Raw genomic sequence first — 18,369 nt, forward strand, 5'->3', positions numbered from 1 at the left:
TTTACAAAACATTACTTTAGCCTTCTTAGCTAAAACCTTTTTTTTTTTTTTTAATTCACTCACTTAAAAATATCTTACAGTAGTCCCATGAGTGATCCCACGAACAAGCTAGAATATTTCCTGTTGTTGGCTTGAGATGCTCTTCTCTTATCCATTAACTACATATTTTTATTATAGAAAAGGAAGCTGATGAGTCTTTCTAGAATTGAAGTGCCAATCACAGGTGTGGATTCATTTGCATTTTTGGCAAAAGCATCATCATATGGTCCTTGCCCTTCATTACGTGTCATGTCATACACATTGCATTCTTCACTGCTCCATCTGTTACTCTATTAGGAATTCTGTAAAACTGCTCTGAAAAAGAAACAAACAGGGAAATGACCTAGGTTTTATTTCTGTAGGGTTATTTTTAACCTTAATCTTTTTAGTGATTAAAGTTATGTTGCAACACCCACCCCTCAACCTTCCCTAACCAAAATTAAAAAAAAGGGAAGAGTGCTTCTGCAGCAATAAGAGAGCATGCTGTACTTCATGGCAAGGATTTCTTAGGAAAGAAAAAAAGAATGTAGAAAGCTCTTGCACCTTGCTGTGATCCTGGAAACAAAAAGCTGGTACCTTTCCTGTTCCCTGTGATCACTCACACTACGAATTCAACAGGATTTTATCTTAAGACATAAATAAATAAATAAGTTGCCATTATATTTTTAGTAAAGCAACGCAGAACTTTAACGTGCCTTCTATAATTGATAGATTTGTTATCATGTTATCTTAGGTGTCACCGAAAAACTCAACATCATACTTCCTTCTGTAACATCAGACAGAAGCCACAGAAAGGCAAAATAAACTTTTTTGTCATCAGCTTAAAAATGAGGCTAGAGGTGTTGAAAGGCATTATCTGCAATGAAACCAAACTTACTTAAATTTGAGCTTGAAAACACCTTCCAGAGCAAGAGCTCCGCTTGACCAGAAAGCCAGCGGAGTCCAGACTAGACACAAGCAGTAGGTAAGATGTACATAAGCTTTCTGTACACGCAGAATTAGGACGGGGTTGATGGTACAGCTTCTGGCAATTACATTACTACCAAGAAAGTAGCGTCAGATGGACTGCTAAATACCAAGGAGCCTCAGTAAAGTGAAAAAAGAATGCTGAATATATGTATAAAAATTATATACACAAACACCCTTGTAAGAAAAGTTGTTGCACTAAAAAGAGAATATACATAAACTTGTAGAAAAAGAAGCAGGAAAGCAAAGTTGAGACTAGAAAAGCAGGGCACAGCAGAGAAGAACAATGTAAATATAGGGCAAATGCTGTAATTCCTTGTAGAACTTCATGTTTTCTTTGCATTTGTCTTATTTACAAAGAGTTTTCTCAGTGGGCATCTCCTAAAGTTCAGAATCATTTTCTTGCTCTAAATCTCATGAGTCAAAGAAAGGAATTTATTCAAAGCCTGTGTCTAAGATAATCACGTATGTGATATTTAGTTTCCAGAAGTAAACAAGTTGTTTGTGTTTTGAAAGATGATAACATTTTCCTCCTGTGAAGCTGTGAGAGGAATTCACTGAATATTCACAATGAATTTTGGGAATGACCATTAAGTTTTAGCAGTCCTATGAAAAGTACAGATAACAGAAAACCCATACTATAAAGAACTTGTGCATCTAAAGCAGAGATCTATCACTTCTTCCTTCACTCTATGTGGGTTTAGTATTTAGGCCAAACTTGTCAAACCAAATGGTTTTAACAATTAATGGTTTTTAAATTCTGATACACCATCACTCCAGATTCAGCCCATAACTGTAAGTTCATAGGTCAAAGCTAATGATTTGTCTTCCAAGTAAGAGATACCCGAGACACTAGGGAAAGGGACAAAGGCGGAACTTATCTCCCAGTTCTGTCTCACTATTGCTCTTCTAAAGTCTTGAGCAGATAGGGAAATCTGCCACCTTCTAACCTCAGCAAGAATCTCAGTGTTGTTACTGACCATGTTATCTACAACACTCATGGCTCTTGCCAAAGCCTTGTATTAAAAGACAACATGGCAATAGCTTAGATTAATTTTGTATTATGCAACATAGCATTTTATCTTCTTGAATCATTTTTAAATGTGATGCTCTTTAATTTTCCTGAGTTGTCATTGGTAAAGGCATGTAAGTCAGTTCATTTTGCTTCCCCATCTCGTTTTAGACCCTTTTAATACATCACATTTATAATGTTACAGTTCTGTTGTGGCAGTGGTTACTCCAGCTTCATGCTGGGGTAGTACAAATCAGGTACCAATCTTTTTTCATCCTCTTGTTTTTCCTCAGGCTGGATGTCTTCCACTCCCCTCTTTGAACATTCCACAAACTGTCTTTTGCCCATTCTGTGTGTTGAAAGTAGCCCAAAACCAAGGGATCAGAGAAACTCATCAGTTTAATTGTATATGTTCATCCCTGGGCACCAGGCTGATACATACATAAAGATGTATGCTGAAGCTTTTTTACTCACTACTTGCAGCTAATTTTGAACTAACCACTGATTCAAAGTTTCCTTTCTCATACTTCACCTTTGTGCCCAAATTACTAAGCTGGATCAGCAGTTCCTACCTGACCTTTATCATTCCCGGTTTTGAACAATTGTTGTAATTGTGCATTTTCTTGTACCACCAGAAAAGATAAAGACATAAAACACTTCTTATCTCTCTCACAGGTTAATTATTACACTGCACAGCCCAATCAGTGCAACACTGTAAGGTAAAACGAGATAAGAAATCCTCCCAGATTTCCAGCCAACAGTTCATACCCACATACCTGCTCTGCTAATCTCTGCTTCAACCATCTGCTTTCCACGTGAAATATTTCTCTAACAGAAAGAATCTGGCTATTCCTACATATTCAGCTACACTATCTCACAGCCACCCAAGTAATTTCCATTTTATGAGAACTGGTAAGATGTTTTTTGTAGCTGTATAGGAACATAAGATTTTGACACCTAACTTGTCCTATATGATTCTTAAGGATGCAGGAATGTAGTAAAATGTTTATTTCCATAGAATTCTAATAAGGTTTGGCTTTGTCATGCAGAAATCAATTACCTATCACAAGCAAAATGAGATAAATCTATTTTCCTTGCCTCCACAAGGAGAAGCGCAATAGGCTAGCTTTCTCTTCACCTCCTGTATCATCACAGTGGGATGATCTTACCTGAGGATAAGGAGAACAGCCAACTGACAGTGGCCAGGAAGGAGCAGAATGTCACATAGCTCAGGAACGAATACTGAGCTCCTCAGCTCCAGCACCACACTGTCTCCTCCAGGGGCCACAGTGTGATTCCTTTTGTGAGGAAAGTTGATGCTCTTGGAGGGACGCAAGATCAGGCCTGGGAGCACCGCATCAGACACAGCCACAGAGGAACAGTTGTGCTACTTGAGCTCTCTACTGAGAACAAGTCAGTTCTGTTAGTGCTAAAATTGCCATTATGGAAACATCCTGCACTTGAGCGGAAGGATGCAAACATCTGATTTAAAGATACTCATGAGAGAGTACTGGATACTTTGACTGCCAGAAACCTGCGTGCTCGTTTGCAAAAAGTTAACTACCCTTCTTGTTTTTTTGCTTTAGTAACCAATTTGTTTCATTACAGAGTAAAGGAGAAGACCAAGATAGAAATGCATGACACAATCTTGTTACTTTACGTGATGTAAATCAAGTATAGGAGTTTTGTTTAAAATAGGAAAAGAACTAGAGGTAGCAGTTTTATACAACTGACAGGGGTAATTTTCATTAGGATAAAATAACCCTCCACTCACCCCTTGTGTTTGCCAAACTGATCAAACTGACAAAAGGCTATCTCAAAAGATTGTTGTTGGTTTTCGGTTTTCCCTCCTCCATTTTCTCTGTTTTAATGCTAACCAACAATGTTGGTTAAATAGACTATCAAAATCTGGGACTTAGTAACATCACTTGGTGTGCAGTCCACAGTTGCACATTTAACACTACTTAAACACTGACTGATTGAAATTCTGACTGAAAGCTGATGCCAAACACTCATGGATTTCCTCTTCCTCAAAATATAGAAATATTTGCTTGCTATGGCAAAGTGGTTTCCCTTTGCTCCCCATTTGTCTACAGTGCAGATTTGGAATATGTATCAAAAAATACAGGGTGGAGTTTTTTGCTGTTAAGTCTGAGCCAGTCCATGGAGCATACACAGCTTCCTTCAGATGACCTTGTGTTGTCATTGACAACATTAAGCTCACCCTCACACAGGAATGTGCTGGAATGCAGTTTCTGTATTTCCTGAGTAAAATAATTATCCAAATGAAAGGAAGACAAGTTACAGTCTTCTTGAATATAGCTAAATCTCTCCTACCACTGCTGCAGGAGAAAATCAAAAACATTACTTGAGTTTCTTTACAGCTTTGTAATGGAACAATTGATAGAAAATCAACATGACATTTCTAAGGAAAATTCATTTCTCTTACCCTTTCTTCCCCTCAGATGATCTTCATCCCAAACCTTCCATCCTATTTACGAATTAAAAAAGAGTACTGCTCTTCAAGACCCAAGTGCAGCAGCATGGTAGTTTTCACATCCTTTTTATGACATCCATAAACCACAAAGAGTAGGAATGTGAAGTATTTGAAAGAACTACAGCCCACTTTTTTTTTTTTTTTTTTTTTTTTTTTTTTTGCTAGTGTGCACACATGCACTCTGTATACCAATGCAGTATTTCTTATATAGAACTGGATTTAGTGTATACATCAGCTACGTCTTTCATCTCCCCTCCCATGAATATAAACATCTTTCAAAGAAAAACAAGTAACTTCATTGCAGGAAAAAATTACAGCATGTTGAAAATTGTCATGTAAAAGCAGAATCATATCCCATATTTGTTGGCCACTAGCTGCCTCAAGTGTTGTACAGCAAGGAAGGTGGGAGCCACTTGTCAAGACACTGAAGACACCCAAAATTAATTGAAGGTTTTCAAGTCTTCCAAAAACCACCAGAAAAAATGAAGCACAGCTCACATTCAGAATAGAATTAAATGCCCTTCTTCTGTTTCTTACTAATACAGATGTGCATGTGTATTAATATACAAATAAACTCATTTGTAGACCCACATGAATTAAAGGGGAAAAAATAACAGCCTGGAGATAACAGGGTTATAATTTTGCTTACGTGTAGATATGTAACAGTATTTTAACCCTGTCTCTGCTGTAACAGATCAGGCTACCTATAGCAAATGCTGAGCTCTTACCTTGCCATAGACTGAGTAAGCAATTGGTTACATGAAAAGTAGTACCTTTCAAGAATATCAAAAAGATTAACACAATATTATTAAAAACTCGGACCTTCATGTGAACTGGGGAGTAAGAAAAAAAAATGGTGGCACATTTATTAATTTCCCTAAACTATGAATATATGATAACCATCTCCAGAATCTGTTTCTACAGATGGTAAATAAACGGTCTTGATTTTAAGGCTCCTTTATTTTTAATAGTTGAGCTATTCAGAGGAAGTAAAAAAATAGAATATTAAGGTCTATGGCAAGTGTCCAAGACTCAAGCACCTCTGAAAACCTTTATGGAAGTGACCTATGTCTGCTACACTGCTTATTGTGGCTATTTCTTGGTTGCTGGTTTTGCCCACATAATATTTTATTTCATTTTCTTCCAATTACCTTACTGCACAGCTATGAAGTGCCTATTTGGGAAAGCAAGAAACCCAAGAAAGCAATGCAAGGGCTATGCATTACACAGCTCTGCCATTCCACACAGGGACTTCAACACACTTACCCTAGGAAATGATTTGGCACAGTTATACTCTCCTCTCAGACACATTTGTGGCAGTGTTCCTCCCAAATAATTGCCATCAGCCATCTACTTCTTCTAACACAGCTTCCTGTATTACAAATCGTAACCACAGCACTAGATGATATTGCAGCTTAGAAGAAAGTACATTTGAACACAACAGGTACTTCTACAGTTTGGGTGGATCAGACCTATCTAGAAGTTTGGTAATAAAACTGATAGCGCGGGAAATTCTTCCTCATGCAAATGAATTGTGTTCAGAGAGAGTATTTCAGAAACAACCATCCCATCTCTTGTATCACTGCTTTTTTGTTTTGCTTCCTAAGAAACAAATATAACATGTACAACACAGGAAAATTCACACAAAAACTGACCTAAAGAACTCTGGTTAAGCATTTACTCTCTTCTAATTAATTCAACAGTCCCAAAGGAAATACATCTAAGTTCTACAGAAATAATGTTTGACTTCAAATACATGTCATGCATCACTGCATATACTGAGAACTGTATCTTCACAGTTATTCACATATACACACATACATGCACAGGGTACTTCAAAATAGCATCCATGTGAATAAAAAGATACTTCCAACAACAGATTTTCTCTATTAAATTCATGTTTATTGCTTAAGTTTTATCACAGTGGAGATTAAATTATGCTTAATCGTCCGGTCAGTGCTTTTGTACCTTCTTCAATGCAAAAAAAAAAACATTTAAACCAAGTCATTCATACACTCGAAGTCTTACTACCATCCCACCATTCATCGCCTCCTTGTGTTCCTCTAGTTGACACAAACTGTAAGATTGTAAAAAGGTCTAGATAATAGGCTTATTTATAACACCATTTTCTTCAAGTATTCAGAATGCAGTACAAGTAACTGTACCACGTATTAGAAAGATATCTGTACTGTTATTTATTGCTATAGGATAGAGGCTCCTGATGGAATGGTAATGAAATATTGCATCACTGTGTATGAGGATGATCTCAGCACTTTGTTATCGTCACAACTCTTCCCATGTTAGTGAACAACACTAAGTAAAATGGATTTCCTTCCTTCCTCTTCCAGGCATGGGATTTCAAACTACAAATAAATAAAGCATACACTCACAACGTGTGTAGTGCAAATTCCAAGTAAACAGAATGACATGGAAATAAATGCATAGTTGCCAACTCTGGTTTGGCAGGGCCACGCTGATTTTGCCGCTGGGTGCCCTGCTTCCCTGCCCTGGGTTTGTACTGCACCACCACAGGGTTCCCATGTCAGCTGCAGTGATTGAAAGAGATTGTTGCGGGGAGGGTCCGGAGCTGGGGACAGGAGGCACAGCTGCCCCACATTTTGCACCGGCCCGGCTGCGCTCCGTGTCGTGCCTCCCGCTGAGCCTTAAGCCGGAGGTTGGTGCCTCCCAGCAGGCAGCCTCCTGCCCCCTGGTCTCAGAAGGGACATTGGCAACTATGGGAAATACGGATTGCGCGGCCCAGACTAAGAGAAGGTAATAGTTTCTCAGATACAACCATTGAAAGAGAAGGTCTACAACATTGTGAATTAGAAAAACAAAAATAACCAAAACCACAGAAAAATAATGAGAATTAATAGGAAAGACATTCAACTTTTAGCATTTTCTTGTTTGTTTCCTAAATCCCAAATAGCAGTTCGATTCTGCACCGCTTCGGGCCACTACAAAACCTTCTGCATTAAGCACAGGGGTGGATATTTTTTTTTGCTTTGTTTCATTTATTTTAATTATGCAAATCTACTTCCCACAAAGCCATATTTAAACTGAAATAGAATTCCCTAACATTTTCATGGCATAAATTACATATGTAGAGAAAGGCAACAAATACAATTTTGTATAAATTAAGAATTAAGACTTATTGTAGACTTGCTCAGTACTCTTTTCTCTAAAGCACTGGTAGTGAGCAGAAGAGTCATGCAGCTTACCAGAAAACACAGTATACATTTTTGCCATTTTTCTTCAGTGCTTATTTTAAGATTTTTTTTTTTTTTAATGTCTGTGTTCTCAGTTTGCAACTTCCTACTTCTTGCACAAGCATCGGGAATTTTTTTTTTTAAACAGCATTCTTATACATATTGAGCCTTCAACATATGAAACACAGAGCTAGCACTAAGTTCTCTCATCTAAAGATGGATATAATAATAAAAAAAATAAAAGGGAAAAAAACCTCTGCAAATAAAAAGAGACCTTTCCTCATTTGGGACACACACATTTAGCTTTTAAAAAACTGAAAATTCATAAATATGATCATAATATAACTTTAGAGGATTAAGGCTTCTAAAAACTTCAGTGCCAAAATAGCCTTTCTGCATCAGTATTAAGAATAAAATATTTCCATTTTAGGTTGTGCTTTTTTTTTTTTCTTTTTTTTTTTTTAAATACGTTCCTTAGTTCCATAGAATTTTGTCACATATTATTACATACTGAAGGGGAGTGTTAGAACTGCTTATTGATGTTTTAAGTACTTGTTAGACTAAGTTACAGCGATAAAACTCAATTACTTTACATGAGGGGTTGGCTCATTTCACCTTTTATTCATGCTTAATGTGGCCATTTCTTCTATGCTTGCCATTTGGTATCCCATTTTGGTAATGTCCATTAACAGTGCTATGTTCATCATTTGACCAAATATGTTTGCTTTGTTTGCGGATAAATTTTGTTAGCTTGGCCAAAATATAATAAAATAAGGCAGCACCCACTAATACAACAAAGGCAATATCCAGTAAGAAATACTGATATAGAGAGATGCTGTAAACAGCGGCACGTAGATGTTGCGCTCCATTGTGACGGAGGATGTAGTTAATCCAGTACACAGTCCGGTTAACAGGATGACCAGGTTGGTCTTTGTGAATTTCAGACAGCCTCTGAGCCCGCTGCCTGTAGCTGTATGAAAGAGATGAAGAAAATGGAATAAGGTAAAAACCATAGCCAGTGCTGAGCAATGCAAGTCTTTGTAAACATATAAATGCACATAAGAGATCAAAAGCTGTCCTTCTACTGCAGGACTCTCCCATTAAACCTCATACAAAGAAATATACACAAGGCATGCTCTCTTTACATCTGTCATTACAGCTCATTGACAAAGAATTACCAAAAGTACAAAACCATGGGTGACTGAAGGCTGAAATCCACCCTTCAACAGCAGGCCTGTAGAAAGGACAAAGTGTCTAGTGTCTATTCCATCTGCTCTCAGGCAGGAATCCTATCTAATCCCAGGTGAATGGATTTGCCCTTCCCACTCAAAGTGGCAACATACTCCAACAGGCCACTATTGTGCAACTAAGTTATTAGAGAATCATGACAAACTGAGAAACTCAGTTTTATAATTCCTCTTCGGCGCAGAGTTCAGCCTAAAACTGATTTTTCATAACGGGCTACCCCGAGCAGAGGATCACATTAAACTCCTTCCCATACCACAGCTGCAGGGTCAACAGGTTGAGCAGAACTTGCCTTTATACTAGGGATAATTATACAAGAGAAAGCTGGGGCAACTGATGCTACTGAGATTTCTTTAGCAATACTCCTCTTTACCGAGCTTCTGCTGCTAATGAGCTCATTTCTTACAGATTTCTCCTTTTCCAAGGCAAGTGCTACTTAAAGACTTTGTTTCCATGAAAGCAAGAAATATTGTCATCATTGTACTTCAAAACATCTATTAACTTCATACAAAAAGAACTGAGCTGAGTCATTCTTTTTAACCCAGAGGTTGTCTGCACATCCCGAGTGTTTAAACTGACTCTCCTCACATTTCGGTATTTCTAGTAAATTCATTTGATGAAACTAAAAAGAGTTACGAAACCCAGTTCATGAACTTGTACTGTACTGCATATGAATGACAAAAAAATAATTATAGGAAGAGGCCAGAGCCTCATATACTGCTTGTTGCAAGTTCCAATCAATGTGAATATCCTTTCCAACTCTAAGATCTATGTTAGAGATACCTTCTTTCTGTCCAGAAATAATTTTTCTTTTTTTTTTTAATAAGTCACTTTTTGAGTACCGCCATATTTTCAGCTACAAGCCAAATGCAGCACCCTGAAACAGTACAGGTACAGTTTTCTCAGGCCTCCTTATGGAGTATAACAGACAGATTGCTAAATATGTTACTATACTGTAATCAAGACACAAAAAAAGAGATGCTGGCCTGAAACAAAAAGTCAGTCAGTCTAGGTTTGTTTCTGTAACCTTGTTCTACCCGTGGCAAACGTCACAGCCACAGAAAAGCAAATGAGATGTGAGCTTTGGTATGCTGATCAACAAGCTTGGCATCTATACAGAAATATCATAGTTGAGTAATCCTGTGAAATGGGAACAACTATCCAAAGTCTTGCCACTGCCATGCACACAAATAAACACCAACACACATTTTTTCCCTTGTGCGAAGGCTCTGTATCTAACCCACAACAATAAATTTAAATAAAAGCAAGAAATAATCACTCATTCCATACCTGGGATCATTAATAACTTTTTCTAGTGCTTCATATAATTCATTCTCAGTGACAGTCTTCCAGTTCAACAATATTCCCATGCCTTTGGCCTGCACTCGGGTCATAGTATCGTAATGGTCTCCGAAAAGGGGAATTCCCACCACTGGAACCCCATGATACATGGTTTCAAAAATGCTGTTCAAACCGCCATGACTAAGAAAAGCTTTAATGTTAGGGTGACCTGGAAATACAAAAGTATGAACACACACACATACAAAAAATTACATCTCCTTGATGTAGCATTATTGAAGCAACTCGTTACAATACATTTATCATTGAATCATAGAATCATAGAATCACAAGGTTGGAAAGGACCTACAAGATTATCTAATCCAACTGCCAATTGGATTCCTGTAACTCCAGTTTGGGAAGGCAGAATGAATGCAATTTTTTTCTGAAGTTTCCACCTACTTAAACCCACTCTGCAGAAACTTTGAATGCATTGGGTTATTTCATTATATATGAACAGAGATGAAACAGCCAATATGAATTAAAATTATCGTGTCTGAGTTGTCTAAAATTACAAACGTCATTCCAAAAGTAATGCTTCCTTATTTCCATGAAAACTACAACAGATGCAAAGAGCAGAACAACACTTGATACAGCAAATTCTCAGCTACAAAACACTATTCTTCAATAGTGTCACCACCATTAGCTGATTTGTGTCAATGAGCTGTTTGAGATGCTTTTCATTTCATGATGAGACAACTGTGTATGGCTGTACTGAATATGGCTTGTCTTTTCATGTCATTGCTTCCCACTGCTGAAATGCATTTCCCACAGCCTCACTTGCTAACAGCCATTGTTCAGCCTCCAAAAATGTTCAGCAACTGTCGATGAATATAAATAGGTGCCATTTTGTCTGCAGGGAGGACTTGAATTCCGCATCTCTACTACATATACACTGCCACATCAGACACTGTCCGCTAAGATTGCCCCTCTGCTCCCATCTGTTGCATGGCAACAAAACACAGCAGAATATTGGTCAGAAGGTTCAACCTCTACTGCCACAGCACAACATCTGCCTCTGACATTGTGGGCCAACATCAAAGAACAGGAGGCATTACTTTCAGAGCAGTCCTCTTATTAATGGAGTAATTAATACACTATCTACTCCTGAGTAACTGCAGTTGGTGACTAGAACTGGTATTTACCTGTTTAATATTACAAACGAATGACAGAATGCTTTTCCTTATTATTCATATGAAAGACAAGCTATTTAATGACAGGACAACTGATGTTGCATTCTCTGAAGCTTGACATGCCTTACTTCAGGCTAGCAAGATATGACAATAATGACAGCAATATACTCCCCTATTGCTATGCAATGGAGAAATGAGAGTGCCTCAGAGCAATTTAGTAACCAAAAATAACTACCTGGTTCAGAAGTCATTTGCCTAATAACTACACTGCAATAACTACTCTAGTTGACATGAATGTACACTGACGCACACACATTCTTAATGTATTATTCAGTGCTCATCATAGTACCAGATACTGTGCAAATGCACAAATGTCTAGGTCCCAGAGACAGTCATAAGCATTCTGCAGACCCTAGGATCCAATGAATTCAGCTACACTTCCACACAGGAGGAAAGAAAGGAAAAAGCAAAAACATATACTCTAATATATAAACTTTACCAAAAGATAAAGGAAGACCAAGCTTATCGCTCCATTCAAGAACTCAGAGCATCTCAGGATAGTTAAACAGAAAGATTATTATCAACTTGCAACACATCCCTAATTTCTGTTAAGGATTTCATTGGCAAAATTAAAAAATACATATATCAGTAATATTAATAATAAACATGTAATCAGTATGTTCAGTGCCTAAAGACTCTGTGTAATATGAACAAATTTTCTATGCATGGCTTGAAGATTCTTCCATGAATAGTCTACTTTAGTCCATACCACAGCTTCTTCACTACTGAGAAGTTAACAGTTCACATTCGGTGAAACAGCAAATTCTAGAAAATTCCCATTCATCTTCCATAATTATTATTTTTTTTATTTTGAACTGCATACATTGCATAGCATACGAGAGTTTTCACAACAAACATTTCCATTTATTAAGTCAAACAGACTTGGGAATGACTATGGCCTTCCATGCAACTGACTGAAGAAAACAATGGAGTTAACACCAGATAAAGAGCATTAACATAAGAAAGAATGTTTGATTTCATCATCGAGACATTGTGAAGAATGCTATATTCTTGCTCTATGACTTTTTTTTACTATGATTGCTATTTGAATTAAATATTGTTGGAAGAGCAAACTGAATTTCAGTGAGAATAAACAATGTATCGTAATTATACTCACCAAGAAGGTCATTTTGTGGTAACCATTCTATAAGCTTTGTATTGTTGCCTAGATTCCTTGGTTTGTTTCCTGAAAACCTGAAGCGATAAAATCAAATTGAAGCTACATTATCAAAACCTCCAAAATGTGCAAACTCTAAACAGAGAATTAAACCCAGTGATCTAGCTTTCTAATTACACTGGGATACCGTTTACTCACCATTACAAGAAAACAAATGCTATAAAAGTGATCAGGTATAATTTCAATTTTTTTCATCATTCATTTCCTTATAATCTGGCTCAAAATGCAGTGTTTTCTATTTAAATAATGGCAATACAGCTACTTTAAAAAGCATATTCTAAGTCGTACCACTGTGACTGGAAGAAAGTTTTATAATCCTTCTGTGACTCTGAGTTTGCTGCTTTACTGAAAACTCTGATTAATACTACACGAGTAACTCCACTGATAACAGCGCATCAGCACATAAAAAGTAAACCCTACTACCAACATAAGGCATTTCCATTCACTTGGCCACTTTCCAACAGCTCTTAAGAACTGACAGCATCTCATTTTAAAAGGAATTACTAGTACAAGGAAGGGAAAGGGTGACAGTCCAGAATACGAGGCAAGAAGCTACTGATGGAAAGGTTGGGATCAAAGTGTAGAACAGCTGCATTTGGTTACTTAATCGACTGCCCAAAATCTAGTGACAATGTCTTGCTCACTTGAGTGAGTTTGTTGGGAAAGTTTAATTAACAGAATACAACCTTTAAATACAAACTGATTTGTGTGTCACATACTGCTTATATGCAAATTAAATATATTCCAAACTGAAAAAGAGGGAAAAAAGTAACAGTGACTAGAGATTTTTTATTTTTTTCTTTTCCTAACAGCTCCAGAAAAGAGCTGTCAGAAAAAAAGAAGTATTCTGGTTATTAAAGAACATTAGAACTGTAACTACATAAAGAACCATCTAGATATTCCCAATTAAGTAAAGCAATAAGCCTGCATATTCCATATGTTGAAAAATAAACTAAACAAATTTCTTGACCTTATATAAAAGCAAGTCAACCATAAATCTCATACTGGTTTTGGTGCTAAACAGTACCACATAACCAGAAGAAAATTAAGAACTATAGGGATTTCCTTGATTTGGCATTCTGACATAAGACTGTCAAGCAGTACTATCATTCCCATTCTCAGAAAAACGAACTCAAATTCTCATTGATGCGACTGAAAGCCACTTGCTCAGCTCTCCCAGAGCTGAATATCTGAATATCTTCCCTTCCCAGGAATTATGATGGAAAGAAATAGGAGTTAGGTCCCTGTTGAGGGACTTTTTAGATAAAGCACTAAAAATAGAACAAAACAAGAAACAATAACAAAAACAACACTGGTAAGAACAGCACTAGTGAAATAAAAAATAAATAACAGAAAGCTTTGATTGAAATTGTTATTTTTGCATTCAAAAAAATCCCCCAAAAATATTTAAATGGATTCCTTATTTACTAGAGAAAGTGGATACCTCCTACTGTAAAAATCCAGCAAAAACATGATAAAAGTGTAGCTCAATACAAAAGGCAGTAAGATCAACTGAGATGAATTACAAGCCAAGCACTGCTGCAGACTTCACAAGGAACAAAGAGCAGTGGTTCATATTAATACTTCTAAATTATGCTCGAACATGATGAAGCACATAAAGCATAGCAGAATAACACCAGTTGTTCCTCAATTTTTATATTACGTTTAGAGAGTGCTCACAATGTTTTTACTATAACAAAAAAATCTTACTCTTTCTTCTGCAGATTTTTTCTCCTCTGATTCCTTGAAGAAAAATACGATTAAGAGGAACAATTATCAGAGTCCATGTTTCCATAAGACAGGGGGGAAGGAAGTAGGATGTAAGAGGAAAGCTGGTGGGTGAGGGGAAAGCAAGCCTTGAATCCTTCATGGGACTAATAAGGGGATAAGGAGAATGACACATTCACTCCCTACAGTGGCTTCTTGATTAGAAGTGACACAACTAAGTCACAAATGTTACAACCTTTTACACTCTTTCCACTGTCCTCAATCCTAGGATATAAATTCAGTAGAGGAGTATATAACCTATGCTTTATCCTGCCACAAAATCATCGCTCTTCCTTATTACCAGAGGACTGTAATGCCTGTTCAAAGAGCATCTTTCAAAAGTGTGAGGTTCTCCATGCCACCCAGACTGATTTCAGATTCTGCATGGGATGCAATACTAAACATGGCCCAATAGGAAATGACCGTGCTTTCAATTACCCCAAGTACGTGTCATTGCACCTACCTCCAAATAACTCGCTGCGGCAGTCTTGCCAGAGCATGTGCTAACTTGTTTGCAACATCTTCTGACAGATATTTCACTCCAGCTCCAAACGACACGAGGACAAAGCCATTTTCATTAGCACCATTCACCCATGTTTGGAGATCCTGTTGAAGTAAAGTTTATGCCGAACACTTAGAAGCACAGGTAATCAATAGACACATTAGATAAGCATTGCTTAGCACAGGCATTTTCTAGTCCCTCATTACTTCACAGGTTAAATTTCAGCAGTCATAAACATTTTGGAAATTACTAAGTGCAAGGCTTGAAAATACATGGTATAGACTATGAACGTCAAAATTCTTCCAGGTTTGTTGTAGCTTCTGCATTAACAACTAACCTCCCAAGGCAATTACTTAACCTACTAGTTGGCACACTGACATGGCAAAAAAACAAACAAGAAAAACAACAAAAAACACTTGGTATTCTCATACAGCAAAATATAAGTAGATCTGTCTTGAACTATCAGCCCCGAAGTAAAATACAGGAAAAAGAAATGAAGAAAGTCAGGGACTCAATTATGCCATCTCCAGCATTAAAGAAAACGATAGTACACAATAAAGGTTATTTTTATTTAATTTATATAAAAATAATAAAACAACCTGACAGAAGCCAGAGCCTTCAAAAAACATCTCCCAGCACCAGGGTGCTGCAGCCCTCAGTCCAAAGGGAGGCAAAGCAGGCACGAGGAGGACTGCAGCAGTCTTAAGAGCATCATTCCCAAGTGTTGAGATGACATGCCAGAGTGTGCTGTGACCCACTCCTTTCAGTCAGGAGCTAAAATGGCTGTCCAGTACAATGACAGAGATTTCACGTGTAAAGAAAAAGGCACAGCCGAGCACCTCAGTAACTGCGATTACTGCTGAAATCATGGGGGAAATTTTCATTGGGACTGAAGAAATCAGCAAGCCAGAGACATGGCCTGAGCCCAGCTGGCACAGGAGACTTCAGAGCTGGTGCATTTACCCACAGCCTGAGCTCTGCTAGCTGTAACTTGCAAAGAAAAGAGGAAAGAAACACACCAATGTCCATACAGTTTTAGTATCCAGACCCACATGTGTATTGCTGAAGGTCCGCTCCTAATACACGAGTACCTGAAGATGCACTTCACAGTGCCAATGTCACCTCCACCTCCTAGCTGGCTGGTAGAGGAAGGTGGTAGCAATGCAGCTGCTCTGTGGCATGCTCTGAGGCATTCCACACACATCTCCAAAAGACCACAAAGGTCTGCGAGCACTGCCTGGTGCACTGAACTCAGTCTCAGCTCTGTACTTCAGACCCAAGCATCCAAAACACTGGCCATCCAGCTGCTGTTGGCCACACAGGCCCTGAGGCAGATCTCTGAGCAGCAGCCAGACACTATTGTGGGACGCATCTGAAAACAGCTGTGTCTGTGAGGAGAGCAAAGCAAGGCCTGTGCCAGTGGTACCAGCTTCCAAGCAAACCCACAATAAGTGCTGCTGGGCACCCTTAAGGTGTCACTGTATTAAAAACCTCCCTGCACTGGGTCCAGCCACATTCCCAGCTAGCGTGGCAGGCAGGTAACAGTTAAGTTACAAAGGAGACAGCAAAATCTGAGCCTCGGGGCTGACTTTGTGGCAGTGGGGTTTATGTAACTGGTAAAAACGCAAGCCAGCAGATGCACCTACCTAACACTAGCAGCTCTCTGCAGAGTCAGAAGAAAAAACATCTGAGAACGTTAGATGGAGCAGAGCTGCAAGCTAAACAAGTCTCAAACACAAGAGCAATGTCATCAGTCTTCAAAAAGGAAACACAGAAAGATGTAAAAGGTCCACCGTACCATTGCTTGTGGAAACAAATTCAATTTCTGATTTCCAAGACAACTGTTTACAGTTACAGTTACCCCACTGCCTTACAGATGGCAGCATGCCAATACCTTGTTTTTCCCAGGATTGGTTTAACTCCATTATCAACCAATCAAAATGTAAGGCTGCTCAGCAATAGGAAATGAGTAAAAGGAAAATTAAGTGCCCTGTTCACAATGTGCCCCTTGTCCTGGCAATAAATAGCAGGCTAGACAGCAACGGGGCAATGCTGCGCTATCGTATCTGGGCACAAAACCACAAAAGCTATCACAAAAACCAGCAGGCATAACAAAGAACCATACATTAGACACTAGTCCCTGATGTGCACTGGAAAAAAGGATTTCCATTTTCTCTAGAATTCATGCTTCATTTTTCTTTATCTTTTTTCCAGTGCTCTTTCTTCTCCATTGTTTTCCTACGTCTGCAGAGGGAAGGGGAATAAGGGTAAAGGAGAGGGAAGTGTGTGCAACCTGCCTCAAAACTGAATCATTTATTATTGCCTACACTTTTGGCAGAAAAGTTTCCAGCTGGTTTTGTGATTTATTTCAAGTTTGCCCTTGAATTTTACTTAAAGACCTGAGGCATGCTCCAAAAATAATTATATTACAGTCACTTAGTGGTTCAACTACTTACATCTTGAACTACTTCCTATCTGTTCTTTAAAGTTAAACAGAAGAAAAAAAGTGGGCTCAATGATAAGTCTTTCTGAAAATCAATCACATACCGTGCTCTAAACGACGAATCTGAGACCATCTGCAATACATGATCATGTTATACTCCAAGAACTAAAGTTACCTGTTATGAAACTCCATGTGCTCCCCTTCATGAGCAGGATGCAATTTATTTCTTAGCATGTATCTTCCATACAACTATTCACAGAATCACGGAATTGCCAGGGTTGGAAGGGACCTCAAGGATCATGAATCTCCAGCCCCCCTGCCACATGCAGGCCACCAATCTTCCCACCTAATGCTAGACCAGGCTGCCCAGGGCCCCATCCAACCTGGCCCTGAACATCTCCAGGGACAGGGCATCCACAACCTCTCTGGGCAGCCTGTTCCAGTACTTCACCACTCTCTCTGTAAAGAATTTCCCCCTGATGTCCAACCTAAATCTCCCCTCCCTCATTTCCCCTCATCCTGCAGTTATCAACCCTTTCAAAGAGTTGATTCCCCTCCTGTTTGTTGGCTCCCTTTAGGTACTGAAAGGCTGCAATGAGGTCACCCCGCAGCCTTCTTTTCTCCAAGCTGAACAAGCCCAGCTCCCTCAGCCTGTCCTCATAGGGGAGGCGCTCCAGTCCCCTGATCATCTTTGTGGCCCTCCTCTGGACCCTCTCCAACAGCTCCCTGTCTTTTTTGTACTGGGGGCTCCACACTTGGATGCAGTACTCCAGATGGGGCCTCACAAGAGCAGAGTAGAGGGGAACAATCACCTCCCTGTCCCTGCTGGCCACCCCTCTTTTGATGGAGCCCAGGATACCATTTGCCTTTCGAGCCACAAGGGCACACTGCTGGTTCATATTAAGTTTTTCATCTATCAAGACCCCCAGGTCCTTCTCCACAGGGCTGCTCTCAAGGACCCCTCCTTCCAGTCTGTAGGGA

At 38.8% G+C, this 18,369-nt stretch overlaps 1 protein-coding gene across 1 annotated transcript in view; it reads right to left on the reverse strand.

Annotated features, from left to right (window-relative positions):
• Positions 1 to 6,394: 6,394 nt before the first annotated feature.
• Positions 6,395 to 18,369, reverse strand: part of UGT8 (UDP glycosyltransferase 8) — a 46,872-nt gene continuing 34,897 nt past the window's right edge. The window contains exons 3-6 of the mRNA XM_031596913.2: positions 14,907 to 15,049; positions 12,617 to 12,693; positions 10,259 to 10,478; positions 6,395 to 8,693 (exon numbers count right to left, since the gene is read on the reverse strand). Coding sequence (XP_031452773.1) covers positions 8,342 to 8,693; positions 10,259 to 10,478; positions 12,617 to 12,693; positions 14,907 to 15,049 — 792 coding nt within the window. The 3' untranslated portion in view covers positions 6,395 to 8,341. The remainder of the gene's footprint in view (positions 8,694 to 10,258; positions 10,479 to 12,616; positions 12,694 to 14,906; positions 15,050 to 18,369) is intronic.

Source organism: Phasianus colchicus, chromosome 4 (genome assembly GCF_987193195.1).
Source record: "Phasianus colchicus chromosome 4, bPhaCol1.hap1.1, whole genome shotgun sequence".
NCBI lineage: Eukaryota > Metazoa > Chordata > Aves > Galliformes > Phasianidae > Phasianus > Phasianus colchicus.